The 15260-nt window shown below is 41.2% G+C and overlaps 1 protein-coding gene across 3 annotated transcripts in view; it reads right to left on the bottom strand.

Annotated features, from left to right (window-relative positions):
* Positions 1–15260, bottom strand: part of MPP5 (membrane palmitoylated protein 5) — a 211368-nt gene that overhangs the window by 20102 nt on the left and 176006 nt on the right. For all 3 annotated transcript variants that reach the window (XM_030214105.1, XM_030214106.1, XM_030214107.1), the window contains 2 exons: positions 9055–9126; positions 6223–6294 (listed from right to left, as the gene is read on the bottom strand). In XM_030214105.1, the coding sequence (XP_030069965.1) occupies positions 6223–6294; positions 9055–9126 (144 nt within the window). The remainder of the gene's footprint in view (positions 1–6222; positions 6295–9054; positions 9127–15260) is intronic.

The following is a 15260-nucleotide window of genomic DNA, read 5'->3' as shown; positions in this document are numbered from 1 at the left end:
CTCCCCTCAGTATACTTATCAGAGTGTAGGTTAACGTGTCCGGATTCCTCTGGCACTTTCCCCCATTTCTGAGGCGGTCTTCTCTAACTTTGCATACTCCACTAACCCCTCCCATTCCTAACATTTTTTAGCCTCTCTCTCCTTCTATCTCATGGCTCGGTCATAAACTGCCCACCTTTAATAACCCCTTTATACTGTGAGTTACCATGGGACCCAGGTTTTTTTTTTTTTAACTAACCTATCCTGGGCATGAGCAGACAAAAGCCTACTTTGATCACACATAGCCTCAATGCAACATGTTTGAAGCTCGCTAGTTCATGGAAACAGTTGGGGAGCCAGTCCATAGATAAATGGATAACCCAACTCAGATACACATGTGAAACAGAATCTTGTATGCCCAGCAAAACAAGACTCTTGATAAATGGGCGAAAATTTGGCATTCCTTATGTCTATAACAGACTCTGGACTATAGTCCCCTGCCTCTTAGTCAATGCACTTTTGATATAATAGCTATACAGAAAATGTGAAGGGATTAAAATGAAAAACAAAAAAAAAACAACCCAACCAACCCAACCCCCCCCCCCCCCCCCCCGAAAAAAAAACCCCCAACAACAACAACTGAAGACCCATGAGCATTGTAGCAGCTGCTTGAGCATATACCAACTGGGATGGGAAAGGTCCAAGGTAGTGGCATTAGGAAGAGTTACTCTGACATGCCCCCTCTAAAACAAATCCTAAGTGTAAAGGTCATCTATATACCTATGTGCTCTATTGCGACACAAGACCAGAGATAGCAGAACAGAGGTTCTTTTTCACTAAAGTACTTAGTTTATCTCTCTCCACACATCTGAAGCCTTTAAAGATCTTCCCAAGAAGCATCCCTAACTGTACCTTGCCAAAGGAAATCAGGCAACGCGGTATCTGCCAGCTAGACTTCTCGGAAGCAGGTGAAACCCAGCTGCTTCTTCCAAGTCCTCAATGGCTGTTGACAACTGACCAACCCAGTCTCTCACATTGCATTAGGACTAACTTTCCACACATTCCTTATTTGATTATACCAACAATTTATTTACAGATTTTAATTTTGCTTACAACTAAGCAGATCACAATACATCATACATAAGGGGAATTCTGGACTTGAACTGTTGATTTCCTTTTCTTGAGTCTTGCCCGGCCAGTTCACATGAGTGAGCTATGTTACCCTGCCAGCAGATGGAGCTAGATTAAAAAACAAACAAACCCCAGCTGATAGCTGACTTCATTCTCCTTGTAGGGGCTGGTGCTGCCTTCAGCTCTTCAGTATTCTTTATCCAATTCAATCCCAAAACCTTTGGTACAGCCAAATCATCAGTTTATGGTCACTAATCCAGGAATAAAAATTCCATACATCAAGGAAAAATTAACCTTCATAGTGGGCTATAACATACTCATAGTAAATATCAGTAAAGACCTAACAGTCTATCTTATCTACTGAACTAGGAGGCCAGAGTTGAATCTGGCACTCTGCAGAGGTTCTACTTCTGAAGTATCCCTCCTGATCAGCCCTTTCAGAAAACAGACCAGGGCATATCCACATTTCCCAGCAGGAACATGTGCAAGAGACTGGATGTCAGTCCTGGTTCTACCAGGATATCCAGCTCCCCTGGGTCCTGATTGTCTTCATTTGGCGTAACAACTTGCTTGTTTCACCAACCTGATATGATCCACTCCTGGAGGTGCTTCACTTCATCCTAGTAGAGCTAGTGCCACATATTCCAATTCTTACGCTTCAGGGTCCCAAATGTGAACGATGATGGTGTCAGTCATGTGTACTGGTGTCAGGTCTTGGCAGGAACTCCATCCCAGATCAATTCTAACATACTTACCAGGAAACCTGAGGGCCACTATGTTCCCTTAGCTTGGTTCCCATCAGGAAATAACATTGTATTGCCTGCAAGCACGTTGAATGTCTTCTCCCACGTTAGAGGCCTGGATTGCTGGATAGCGGATTCTGGCCATAGACCACAGACTCTGGACCTGTTGGTACTGTACCAGAACCACTGTGACCATTTCAGATGTCCTCCTAGCTTATTGGGCTCACCTCTATAGTACAAAATAACCATGAAAGGGACTCCTGATCCACCCCTTGCCAGAGACAGCTGTGGAAGTAATCTGTTAAGGCTCCATCCAGTCTCCTTAGAGAAAAAGAAAGTAGCCTTGTGAAACTGGGCTAATGAAGTCACCCTAAAGGGAGTCTGAAATGGGAAAAATACATATGGGTCTTCCCTGAGATATAATAATACACAGATCCATTTGTCCTGGAGTCTCAAATCTGCAAAACGGACCATTCTCAGGGAAGATCTTGGCACTGGAAGTAAAGTCTTGTCCAAGACCACATTTTTATTAGGAGACAAGAGGATAGGGTTAATGATTATTTTTCTCACTGGAGGAGGGTGAATAAGTGGAGTGCTGTGGAGATCTGTACTGGGACCAGTGCTAGTTAACAGTTATAAATGATCTGGAAATCAGAACAAGTGAGGTGATTAAATTTGTAGATGCCACAAAACTATCCAAAGTTATCAAAACATATGTAGAATGTGAAAAGTTGTAGGATGACCTTAACAAATTGGAAGACTGAGCATACAAATGGCAGATGAAATTTAATGTGGACAAATGTAAAGTGATAGGAATTAGCACCAAGAGAAAGATCTAGGCGTCATCGTAACAATACACCGAAATCTTCTGTCCAGTGAGCAGCAGCGGCCATTAAAAGAAAACAGGATGCTAGGAATTATTAGGAAGGGGATGGAAATTAAACAGAATATTATAATGCTTCTGAACCACTTCATGGTGCAGGCTTACCTTGAGCACTGATTGCAACTCTGGTCACTATCTCAGAAAAGATATAGCAGAATTAGAAAAGGTGCAAAGAAGGGGAAACCAAAACGATAAAGGGGATAAAATTCTTCTTGTATGAAGAAAGACTAAAGAGGTTAGGGCTCTTCAGCTTGGAAAAGAGATAGCTAAGGGGAGATATGATTGAGGTCTACAAAATCCTGAGTGGTCTAGAATAGGTAGAAGTGAATCAATTTTTTATTCTTTCAAAAAGTACAAAAACTAGGGGACACTCAATGAAGTTATATGGTAATACTTTTAATACGAATAGGAGGAAATATTTTTCACTCAACAGTTAAGCTCTGGAATTTGTTGCTAGAGGATGTGGTAACAGTGGTTAGCCTATCTGGATTTAAAAAAAGGTTTGGACAAATTCCTGGAGGAAAGACCATTGTCTGCTACTGAGATACTGCTTGCTCTGGGATCAGTAGCATGGAATCTTGCTACTATTTGGGATTCTGCCATATACCTGTGACCTGGATTAGCAACTGTTGGAAGCAGGATACTAGGGTAGATGGACCATCAGTCTGACATGTTCTCTTCTAGGCTCCAGAAATTAAGTAGGACAAAATTGTTTTTTTTATAATCCTCAGCACAGTTGCAGAACCCTGACTACTGCTGAAATTTCCTGTGATAACTCAGTCCTAAATTGCCAAACTTCTGAATTTAATTTCTTTTGGCCAACAGCAACAGGGGCCATGGTTAGCCTGAAGCTGTCATTGGTGATACAGGATACCAAATTTGGGAATATCTGGTGGTAATCCTTGAAGGAAATGTCCCTGTGAATCCATGCAGAGAACTACATGAGAAAAGGTCCGCCATTCTGCATGGGGATCCCAAGAACAAGTACACTCAGAGCTCTCTTTTGTGACCAAACCCTTTTGACTCATCACCAGCCTAACACTACTCCTGAAGCCTACAGTGGGTGTAAAAGAAGTTCCCTCCTAAGTAATGTCTAATCACCCAGTGAGAAAACTCCATTTGTTTCTGTGAAGGAGCACAGCCAAAACACAGCAGTTTGCAACAAGGAGGAGCCTGCCACAGTCAAACCTTCTGCCCAGGACCACATTCCTTATGAAAGGCGGGAGCTGCCAGAAGGAGAAATTAGACCTTACCTGCTAATTAGCTTTTTTTTTAGTCCCTCCAGACCGGCCTAGGTGGATGGGTTATGCACTCCTACCAGCAGGTGGGTAGAGGCTGAGAACTACAGAATTCTGCTGGAGCCTATAAGTTAGCTGTGCAGTCCCTCCCAGAGTATAAACGTAACAACCAGAAAGAACAAAGAATAAGAACCAACAAATCTCCCCTAATCCTTCTCTCCAATGGCTTCAAAATCCCTACAATGTGCAGGAACAGTGTGCTGCAAAGGATGCAGCTGCCTCAAACAGCAAGAGCGGTCACAGAAAATATGCTGCCTCAAATGAGCTGTACAATGCTCTTTAGTCCCTTTTCTACTCTCCACGAAGAGAGCTTTCTATCACTTAAAGCAGGATGTCTGTCCCCCCCCCCCCCCCCCCGAAGAAAAAGAAACGCTTCCATCTAAAAGGCAGCACCCCCTTCAGAGTCTCTCTCTTCTCCCCATTTTCTCCCTCCATCCTCCCCAAGTCCATCTCTCCCTTCTCCCGAGTCTATCACTCCTTCTTCCCATTTGCTCCCTTCCACTCTGTACCAACTCCATTTCTCCCCTCCCCATCTATTCCTGCTCCTCCATCCTCCCTTTCCTCCTTCCACCCCCCTCTGCCCTCCCCCAAGTCCATCTCTCCCACGAATCTGACAACTCTCCCTCCCTAGGCATCATCGTTAATGATACGTTGAAACTTTCTGCTGTGTGGCGGCAGCTAAGAAAGCAAATAGAATGTTAGGTATTTATAGGAAAGGAATGGAAAACAAAAACGAGGATGTTATAATGCCTTTCTACAGTTCCATGGTGTGACCGCACCTCAAATATTGTGTTCAATTCTGGTCATCGCATCTCAAAAAACATATAACTGATTGACTTAACAATGGTTACGAATGAACTTTAACGCTACAACACTATCTCTGATCCTGATAACCAACTCTTTATAATCTGCTTTTCTCTTATGAACATGTATGCATTACCAACTTGTATTTCCTCATACCGGAGCCTGCAAATAGGTGGGAAAATGTGGGATACAAATGCAATAAATAAATAAATAAATAAATAAAGATATAGTGGAATTAGAAAAGGTAAAGAGAAGGGCGACGAAAATGATAAAGGGGATGGGATGACTTCCCTATGAGGAAACGCTAAGGTGACTAGGAATCTTCAGCTTGGAGAAAAGACGGCTGAGGGGAGATATGATAGAGGTCTATAAAATAACAAGTGAAGTGGAACATGAATCGCTTGTTTACGCTTTCCAAAAATACTAGGACTGGGAGACACATAATGAAGCTACAAAGTAGTAAATTTAAAATGAATCATAAAACATAGTAACATAGTAGATGACAGCAGAAAAAGACCTGAATGGACCATCCAGTCTGCCCAACAAGATAAACTCATATGTGTATACCTTACCTTGATTTGTACCTGCTTTTTTCAGGGCACAGATCGTACAAGTCTGCCCAGCAGTATTTCCCACCTCCCATCACTGGCTCTGGCACAGACCGTATAAGTCTGCCCTCCACTATCCTCGCCTCCCAACCACCAACCTCTCTTCCCCCACCTGCTCCGCCATCCAATTTTGGCTAAGCTTCTGAGGATCCATTCCTACTGCACAGGATTCCTTTATGCATATCCCACGCATATTTGAATTCCGTTTCCGTTTTCATCTCCACCACCTCCCGCGGGAGGGCATTCCAAGCATCCACCACCCTCTCCGTGAAAATAAATAAAGATATAGTGGAAAATATTTCTTCACTCAACATGTAATTAAACTCAAATTCACTGCCGGAGACTGTAGTAAAAGCAGTTAGCTTAGCAGGGTTTAAAAATGGTTTGGATGGCTTCCTAAACAAAAAGTCCATAGACCATTATTAAAACGGATTTGGGGAAAATTCACTGCTTATTTCTAGAAGCAGCAGCATAAAATGTATTTAGCCTCCTTTATCAGGATTTAGAAGAGAACTCAAATGGAGTGCAGAGCTGCTGTTTGGTTGTCATCACATTTTTTAAAAATACACGTGAAATATATCTGCATATACCTGTGGAAAGGCATGCAAGTAGATATGTATATTCTTTGTGGAAATCCTGAAAAAAAAATCAGCTGGTCTGAAGCCCTCGAGGACCAAATTTGGGCACCTCTGATCTAGGATATTCGACAGTCTGAAGTATCCTGAAGCAGATTGGGTTCTGCTCTGTCTAGCTCATCGACTGCATATCCCACTCACCATCGTTTTTATTAGCATTGTACAGCACTTTTTTCCTCTTCTTTTTATTCTTCTTTGCACACCACAGTTTTCCTGGGAAACAAACAGATTGGAATCAGAAAAGCCCTGCAGCCTTGTTTCTCCATTACATTCCAAGAGTTACAAGAAAAGTCATCAAAACTGCAGAAATCCTAGGAACTTTTCAAAGTAAGAGAATATGATTTATCTTTTACATTCTAATAAGTGGTCACATATCATTGAGGATTGAGATCAGATACCCAGAATGGGTAACGGAGGTTATTTCTTGCCATTAATTTTTGTATGTTTTGAAATAGAGAAATGTTCTTTGGTGCCATGAATGAATATGTTGAGGTTCTGAAAAAGGATGCAACTCTCTTCCATGGAAAGTGATCTGAATTAGAACTGACAGTGGCTTATAGCATAACCCCATTCCGATTTGCAAAGCCCCAAAAAAGGACTTGGTAAATAAATAAAAAAATGAACAAAACCAGGATTCAAAATTACTACAGGTCCTTTCTTCAGACAATATCTTACCAGAGGAAGAAACCTTTGTGTCCAAAGCTTGTACACATTTAAGAACTCATTGACCTTATTAAAGAAACTGCTACTATTGAAATACTTTGCCAATTTAAAGCAGGACATTTTTTTTCAGTATCACTCTGTACTTACCGACTACCCAGTTATAAAAATCAGCTTTTCAACAACAATAAAAAAAACCTTAATGAATCAGCCATCAAATATCGGTCCCCTCCTCCCATGCAGCCAAATACTTCATAAATTGCTCTTGTTTAGTGTTCCTGATGTTTTTCTTCATTCCTGGGACCGTAATTTAGTGACAATAGGTTTTATTTATTTTTTTTTTTAATTTGAATTCTATATGCTGGCTTTTTTTTTTTTTTTTAAACACTTGGACAACCAAATAAGAAGCCCTACTCTCTTACTCAAAAGTACTATAGTGGCTTCACAATAAATAATTTGATGAACTGTCAGGAGGACCAGTTGATCACCATACTATTTGATCTCTCAATTATATGAGGAAAAGGTAAGCTCTCAAAATAAAAAGTTATAATGTTAAATCAGCCTCAATCAATACTGTATTAATTGTTTTTGTCATTAGAGTACAACAATGCATCAGCTCTAATACCATGTTCTGCATTTCCAAATATTTTCAAGACACAAACAAAATGCACAAAGGAGAACATATTGCACCTACTTGATAAGGCAACATATGACCTATGCTCTGTTATAAAATAGCCTACCTGAAAGCTGCTGCACAAAGTCACACAATCTAAAAGATGGAGCAACTCTGAGTATATACAGTTGAAACTAGGCCCTATATGTATTTTATAACACATACGCAAGTGCTAGTCCTGCCCATTCCCTTCATAAGTAGGTTTTATTTTTTCTGAAAATGTACTTATGCACATGAGCAATTTTACAATTGCCTACACTGGCATGTAAAACACTGTCCTACTGTCACTTGGAAAAGTGCCCCCCACAGGACCTGATTTTTTTTTTTTTAACACCTATATGAGAGGTCCAAAAAGGTGTCTTAGTTTTAAAAAGTAGGTGTCTCTTTATAAAATAGGTTCCAAGGAGCAGCCCCAATAGCATGTAAATGCCAGTGCAAGTATTTAAGCGTGCTGAACGGTAGCTATACATTTATGCATGCATTCTATACCTGTACTCACATATTTTGTGAAATGCATATATACATTTCAACTCTAGTTCTGCTCAAACTACATCCCTGAGAATGCCTGCACTCACTGTGTAAAAAGGAACACACCATCTTGTTGGTATGCATTCTTATATGCATGTAAACAGCCATACAATTAAAAAAAAAAGTATTTTCATGTTTAAAATAGGCTTTTATAACAGGTCATCCAGTTTGGGAGGTCAAATAGAAATCACAGTAGTTCACAAATATTAACTAGGTTCTTATTTTGAGTCTACTTTATAAAGACACATAGGTGTTATTTGTCTTTATAAAATGTCAGCATAAAAGCAGAAGACATTGTGGCCTGGGAACTGGTGTAAATGTACACAGCTGAAAATGCATACAGGTGCATATTTTATAACCTATGTGCATATTTTGTGACTTCTCATCCAAACACAACTAAACAAACAAACTAAACATGCCATACAACGTATCTGTACAAGGGTAAGGTAATTTTATGAGAGGCATATGTGTGTGAAAAATCATTTCTCAAATTACCCCTTAATGTATACCAGAAATCAGTTATCACCATCCAAAAGCAGTACTACTAGCTTGCAACCCTATATACATACCCTGTAGCCTGACCGGTGCAAAGAGCAGTGGCAAGGCCAGGACAGATTCTTTTGGTGGGGCCTGATGTTAACATACATAGGGGTCCTTTTACTAAGCTGCCTAAGTGTCTACACGTGCCCAAATGGAGTTACCGCCTGACTACCGCTTAGTTCTTGTGGTAATTTCATCTTTGGGGCGCGTCCGATACACGCATCTGAAAAATAAGGCTTTTTTTTATAGGCGTTCTAAAAAATGGATTAGTGCGTGCCCAAAACCCATGACTACACTACTGCAAGCCATTTTTCAGTGCGCCTTTGCAAAAGGACCTCATGGACTCTAAGGCAGTGCTACTGACGACAGTACTTCCAGGACTCCTTTCACTGGCTTGTGCAACTGCTGCCGAGTGAATGGGCCTGATCGTCATGACTAAGTTTCTGCTTAATAGAACTACATCCACCTAGTATAGCTTCTCCATGCACTCACAGTAATACTGGTGCTTCTTATACAAATATTAATATATAATAATGTTGCCACATGCTTCTGTGAATGTGGATGCATCTAACCTGATTTTTCTGGTTCTTTATCTTCTTCTATGGTTTGCTTCATGGCCTCTCTCTGCTGTTGGAAGCTTTTTCCTTTCAAAAAAGAAAAAAAACACAAAAAAAATCAAAATAAAGCACCTTTAAAAAACAAACAAACACCCACCCCCCTACTACACACACAAAAAACAAATGTGGAGGAATAATTCTGCAATTATGTTTTGATAAAACTCATGGATGAAAAGATACAGCCACCAATTGTTCTGATGCTTCCCTAGAGCAGTGGGTCCCAAACCTGTTCTGGGGAAACCCCAGGAATCAACCACCCATGTGGAGGAACAGGGAACACTATGAACGTAGATGAGGAGTCAAAGGAGTTGTGTAGAAAGATGACACTTCCAAAAATACGTGGGAGACAGAAGATGTCATACATAGGAATTATTCACAAATAACCACTTGCATTTGACTGCTCCTGGGGGAACCCCAGCCAGTCAAGTTTTCATGATATCTATATGAATATTCATCAGTTAGATTTGCCTGCATTGCCTCCATTGCATGCAAATCTAACTCATGAATATTCATTGCGGATATCCTGAAAAGTTGATTGGCTGGGGTTCCCTCAGGACAGGTTTGGGAATCACTGTGCTACAGACGGTGTTCCCATAAATACAGCCATGGCAGTGGAGATCTCACATAGAATGAATTATATCCATTTTACATCAACTTTTGTTTTTCCTTACATTTATATTTTAAATGTGTTTTCTTAAGCTTACTTTTTGGGATTAATACAGATTTCCCTTGAGATTGCAAATAAATCATCACTGTTACTTTTTCAGACAGCTAAACAACAAGTGCCCACAGTGACGAGTATGCTGTCTCTTGTAACAGTCAGGGAAGCATTTAGTAACACAGTAACACATACAGCATATGATCGCATAAAGGTCATTTGGCCAAGGCTGCCAACTAGATTCAGATTTTCAGGACAGGGTTGACCCAGTCCTGGGTTTATCCCACTTCACGCAGGGACTTGTAGTTCTGATTTCCCCATTGTATTTCCTAAGAAAAGCAAGACAAGTCCCAGTATGCACTGAGGTAAACCCAGGACTGGATCAACCCTATTTTGCATATCTGGATCCAGTTGGCAGCCTTACATTTGGCCCATCCAGTCTGCTTAGTTATGTCTAGCCACACTGCTAAGGATATATTCCAGTTGCCAGATGTAGCAGATTGACATTTTGTAGTGTATCACTCTTATCAAAGTATGTTTTTGTTTTCTTCCTCATTGGTTCTCTACGCTCCTGACTACATAATCATACAAGATTTATTTGTTACATTTATACCGCACATTTTCCCACCTATTTGCAGGCTCAATGTGGCTTACAAGTAACCGTAAAGGCATTTGCCGATACGGTTGATAAGAAATACAAGATTGTGTTGTGGTCAGATGAGGTAGATGTGATTCAGGCATCATTGGGTTGAGGGGAATGATGATAGTAAGTTGTCCAGTACGATCCTTGATTATGTTGTGTTGCTGGGTGTGGGGAGTTACGTTGGATCGGCGGGATAGGCTTTTTTGAAGAGGTGAGTTTTTAATGATTTCCTGAAGATTAGGTGGTCATGTATTGCTCTCATAGCATACGGGAGTCCATTCTATAGTTGTGCGCTCATGTAGGAGAAGCTAGATGCAAATGTTGTTTTGTATTTTAGCCCTTTGCAGTTGGGGTAATGTAGGTTTAAGTATGATCGCGCTGATCTGGATCGGTTTCTAGTTGGTAGATCTATGAGGTCTGTCATGTATCCTGGGACTACGCCATAGATGATTTTATGGACCAAAGTGCAGATTTTGAAGAAGATCCATTCTTTGATTGGGAGCCAATGCAGCTTTTCTCAGAGAGGTTTAGTGCTTTTGAATCGTGTTTTACCATATATCAATCTAGCTGCTGTTTTTTGGGCGGTTTGGAGTTTTTTTGCGAGTTGTTCTTTGCATCCCACGTAGATTCCGTTGCAGTAATCTGCATGGCTTAGGACCATTGATTGTATTAATTTGCAAAAGGTTTCCCTCGGGAAGAAAAGTTTTATTCGTTTGAGTTTCCACAATAAGTAAAACATTTTCTTTATTACGGTTTTTACTTGGCTCTCGAGGGTGAGATTGCGGTCCATTGTGACTCCAAGTATTTTTAGGCTGTCTGAGATCGGGAGTGTGTGTCCTGGGGTGTTTAAGGTTGTGGGTTTGTAGGTGTTATGTTGAGATGAGAGGATAAGGCAGTGTATTTTTCCAGTGTTCAATTTCAATTGGAATGAGTTTGCCCAAGAGTCCATGATATTCAGGCCATCATTGATTTCACTGGTTATTTCGGTCAGGGCATGTCTGAAGGAAATGTAGATTGTAACATCATCCGCATAGATGAATGGGTTAAGGCCTCGGTTGGATAAGGATTTTGCCAGTGGGATCATCATCATGTTGAAGAGTATTGGTGATAATGGCGATCCTTGAGGTACTCCACAGGCTGCTTTCCACAGTGGTGATGTGTTTGAATTTGATTTTACTTGGTAAGTTCTGGTGGTTAGAAAGCCTTTGATCCATTTAAGTACGTTTCCAACAATCCCGAAGTGATCAAGTAGTACGTTATGGTTTACCATATCAAATGCGCTCAACATGTCGAATTGAAGGAGGAGTATGCTTTTACCTGTGGCTATTTCCTGCTTGAATTTGGCCAGGAGAGTGACTAGGACAGTTTCGGTACTATGGCGGGAACGGAATCCCGATTGTGAATCATGTAGTATTGAATACTTGTCCAGGTATTCCATAAGCCGTTTGGCCACCAGGCTCTCCATCAATTTTACTATTAGAGAGATAGACGCAACTGGGCAATAGTTGGTGAGGTCGTTAGTTTTTTTCTTAGTGTCTTTTGGTATTGGAGTAAGTAGGATGTTACCATGTTCCTCGGGGAAGAAACCTTGTTGTAGCGTGAAGTTTAGGTGGGATGAGAGGTCTTCAATGAATCGGCTGGGGGCAGATTTAAGTAGATGACTGGGCCATATGACCAGTTTGCAGTGGGTGTTGGCGAATCTGTGAATCGCTGGTGTGACTGATTCGGTAGTGAGTAGATTGAATGTATGCCAGATACGGGTCATAAGTACATAAGTAATGCCATACTGGGAAAAGACCAAGGGTGCATCGAGCCCAGCATCTTGTCCACGACAGCGGCCAATCCAGGCCAAGGGCACCTGGCAAGCTTCCCAAACATACAAACATTCTATACATGTTATTCCTGGAATTTTGGATTTTTCCAAGTCCATTTAGTAGCGGTTTATGGACTTGTCCTTTAGGAAACCGTCCAACCCCTTTTTAAACTCTGCTAAGCTAACCACCTTCACCACATTTTCCGGCAATGAATTCCAGAGTTTAATTACACGTTGGGTGAAGAAAAATTTTCTCCGATTTGTTTTAAATTTACTACACTGTAGTTTAATCGCATGCCCCCTAGTCCTAGTATTTTTGGAAAGCGTGAACAGACGCTTCACATCCACCTGTTCCACTCCACTCATTATTTTATATACCTCTATCATGTCTCCCCTCAGCCATCTCTTCTCCAAGCTGAATAGCCCTAGCCTCCTTAGTCTTTCTTCATAGGGAAGTCGTCCCATCCCCGCTATTATTTTAGTCGCCCTTCGCTGCACCTTTTCCAATTCTACTATATCTTTCTTGAGATGCGGCGACCAGAATTGAACACAATACTCAAGGTGCGGTCGCACCATGGAGCGATACAAAGGCATTATAACATCCTCACACCTGTTTTCCATACCTTTCCTAATAATACCCAACATTCTATTCGCTTTCCTAGCCGCAGCAGCACACTGAGCAGAAGGTTTCAGTGTGTTATCGACGACGACACCCAGATCCCTTTCTTGGTCCGTAACTGCAAACGTGGAACCTTGCATGACGTAGCTATAATTCGGGTTCTTTTTTCCCACATGCATCACCTTGCACTTGCTCACATTAAACGTCATCTGCCATTTAGCCGCCCAGTCTCCCAGTCTCGTAAGGTCCTCTTGCAATTTTTCACAATCCTGTCGCGCGTTAACGACTTTGAATAACTTTGTGTCATCAGCAAATTTAATTACCTCGCTAGTTACTCCCATCTCTAAATCATTTATAAATATATTAAAAAGCAGCGGTCCTAGCACAGACCCCTGAGGAACCCCACTAACTACCCTTCTCCATTGTGAATACTGCCCATTTAACCCCACTCTCTGTTTCCTATCCTTCAACCAGTTTTTAATCCACAATAGGACATTTCCTCCTATCCCATGACCCTCCAATTTCCTCTGTAGCCTTTCATGAGGTACCTTGTCAAACACCTTTTGAAAATCCAGATACACAATATCAACCGGCTCCCCTTTGTCCACATGTTTGTTTACTCCTTCAAAGAATTGAAGTAAATTGGTCAGGCAAGATTTCCCCACACAAAAGCCGTGCTGACTCAGTCTCAGTAATCCATGTCCTCGGATGTGCTCTGTAACTTTGTTTTTAATAATAGCCTCTACCATTTTCCCCGGCACCGACATCAGACTCACCGGTCTATAATTTCCCGGATCTCCCCGGAGCCTTTTTTAAAAATGGGCGTTACATTGGCCACCCTCCAATCTTCCGGTACCAGGCTCGATTTTAAGGATAAGTTGCATATCACTAGCAGTAGCTCCGCAAGCTAATTTTTCAGTTCTATCAGTACTCTAGGGTGAATACCATCCGGTCCAGGAGATTTGCTACTCTTCAGTTTGCCGAACTGCCCCATTACGTCCTCCAGGTTTACCGTGAAGTCAGTAAGTTTCTCCGACTCGTCCGCTTGAAATACCATTTCCGACACCGGTATCCCACCCAAATCTTCCTCAGTGAAGACCGAAGCAAAGAATTCATTCAGTCTCTCTGCTAAGTCTTTGTCTTCCTTGATCGGGATTAGGTCTAAGTCCTCAAGGAAGTTTTCAAAGTCATTGTTGTGAAGAGGAAGGGTGCTGTTTAATTTTGTTATTTTGTCCTTCAAGTAGGTAGCAAGTTTGTCTGCGGATGGGATGTCAGTGTTGGATGTGGTGACAGGAGTGGTATCTAGTAATTTATTTGTGAGTTGAAATAGGTTTTTTAAGGTCTTTGTTATCAGGTCCTAATTTAGTCTTGTAGTATGACCTTTTGGTTTGTCTAATTGCATATTTGTATTTTCTGTGTATTTGTTTCCAAGCATTGAGTGTATGTTTGTCTTTTGTTTTTTTCCATGCTCATTCAAATTTTCTGGATTGTGTTTTACTGCCAAGCTGTGCAATCATTTAAGCAGTTACCAAAACAGGCTGGGCCTAAGTGTAGAGAATGACATGAGGACAGGGTCAAACTTTGTCCCTGTGTCATTTTCTAATCTGACCCTTGTTAATGATCTGGTCTGTTTATGTTTGAGTGATGCAGACAATGATTATTTTGATTTTTTTTTTTTTTTTTTTTGGGGGGGGTGGGGGGGAAGCAAACATGCTGGCCACAACTAGCAAAATCTGCATGGGGGATCCTGTACATTCCTGTGACCAGCACATCTTCTAAGAACACAGACACTTTCAATTGAAGGAAGGACTGTGGAAGAAAGGAGAGCTAGACTGAATCCTGAGATTGTTGATGACTTCTTATTCATCCACAGATTTTAAAAAATTGTAACAGTGCTTCATAGGGCATAGTTCTCTCCCGCTAGGGCATACAAAACGAGTTGTATTTTGTACAACTGGACATTTCAACAGGGTGGATTAGGATTCTTTGGGGTAGAAGTCAGCTATTGTTGGGGTTGGAAGGGTAGAGGGTGGTGGGGGAGTTATTATAGTTGCACATTGTTGTTATTGTTTTGTATTTGTGATTTATAAACAACAGTTGCACAGCATATTGTTCCTTTTTATACTTTAACAAAAAAGATTTAAATATTAAATCATTAAGTGTTCAAGGCTTCTGCAGATGAGGACAGAGCCCATGAGGATGGGGCGGGGACTGACCTGAAGGGACAAAATGGGGACAGAGACAGGGCCTGCGGGGATGGGACGGAGACAGGTAGAGAATGACACAGGGACAAAGTTTCTCTAAGTGCTGTGCAGTCTAAAAAATGTCATTTTTTGAAAGTTTCCCATGCGGTTTATGGGATTTGTTTTATTTAGCTTTTTTTCCATGTCAGGAACAATGTCATCAATAGTGTGTACTATCACTCAAC

This window comes from Microcaecilia unicolor, chromosome 9 (assembly GCF_901765095.1).
Source record: "Microcaecilia unicolor chromosome 9, aMicUni1.1, whole genome shotgun sequence".
NCBI classification, from domain to species: Eukaryota; Metazoa; Chordata; class Amphibia; order Gymnophiona; family Siphonopidae; genus Microcaecilia; species Microcaecilia unicolor.
The sequence above is the reverse complement of the archived record's forward strand: the minus strand, read 5'-3'. Positions and strand labels throughout refer to the sequence as shown.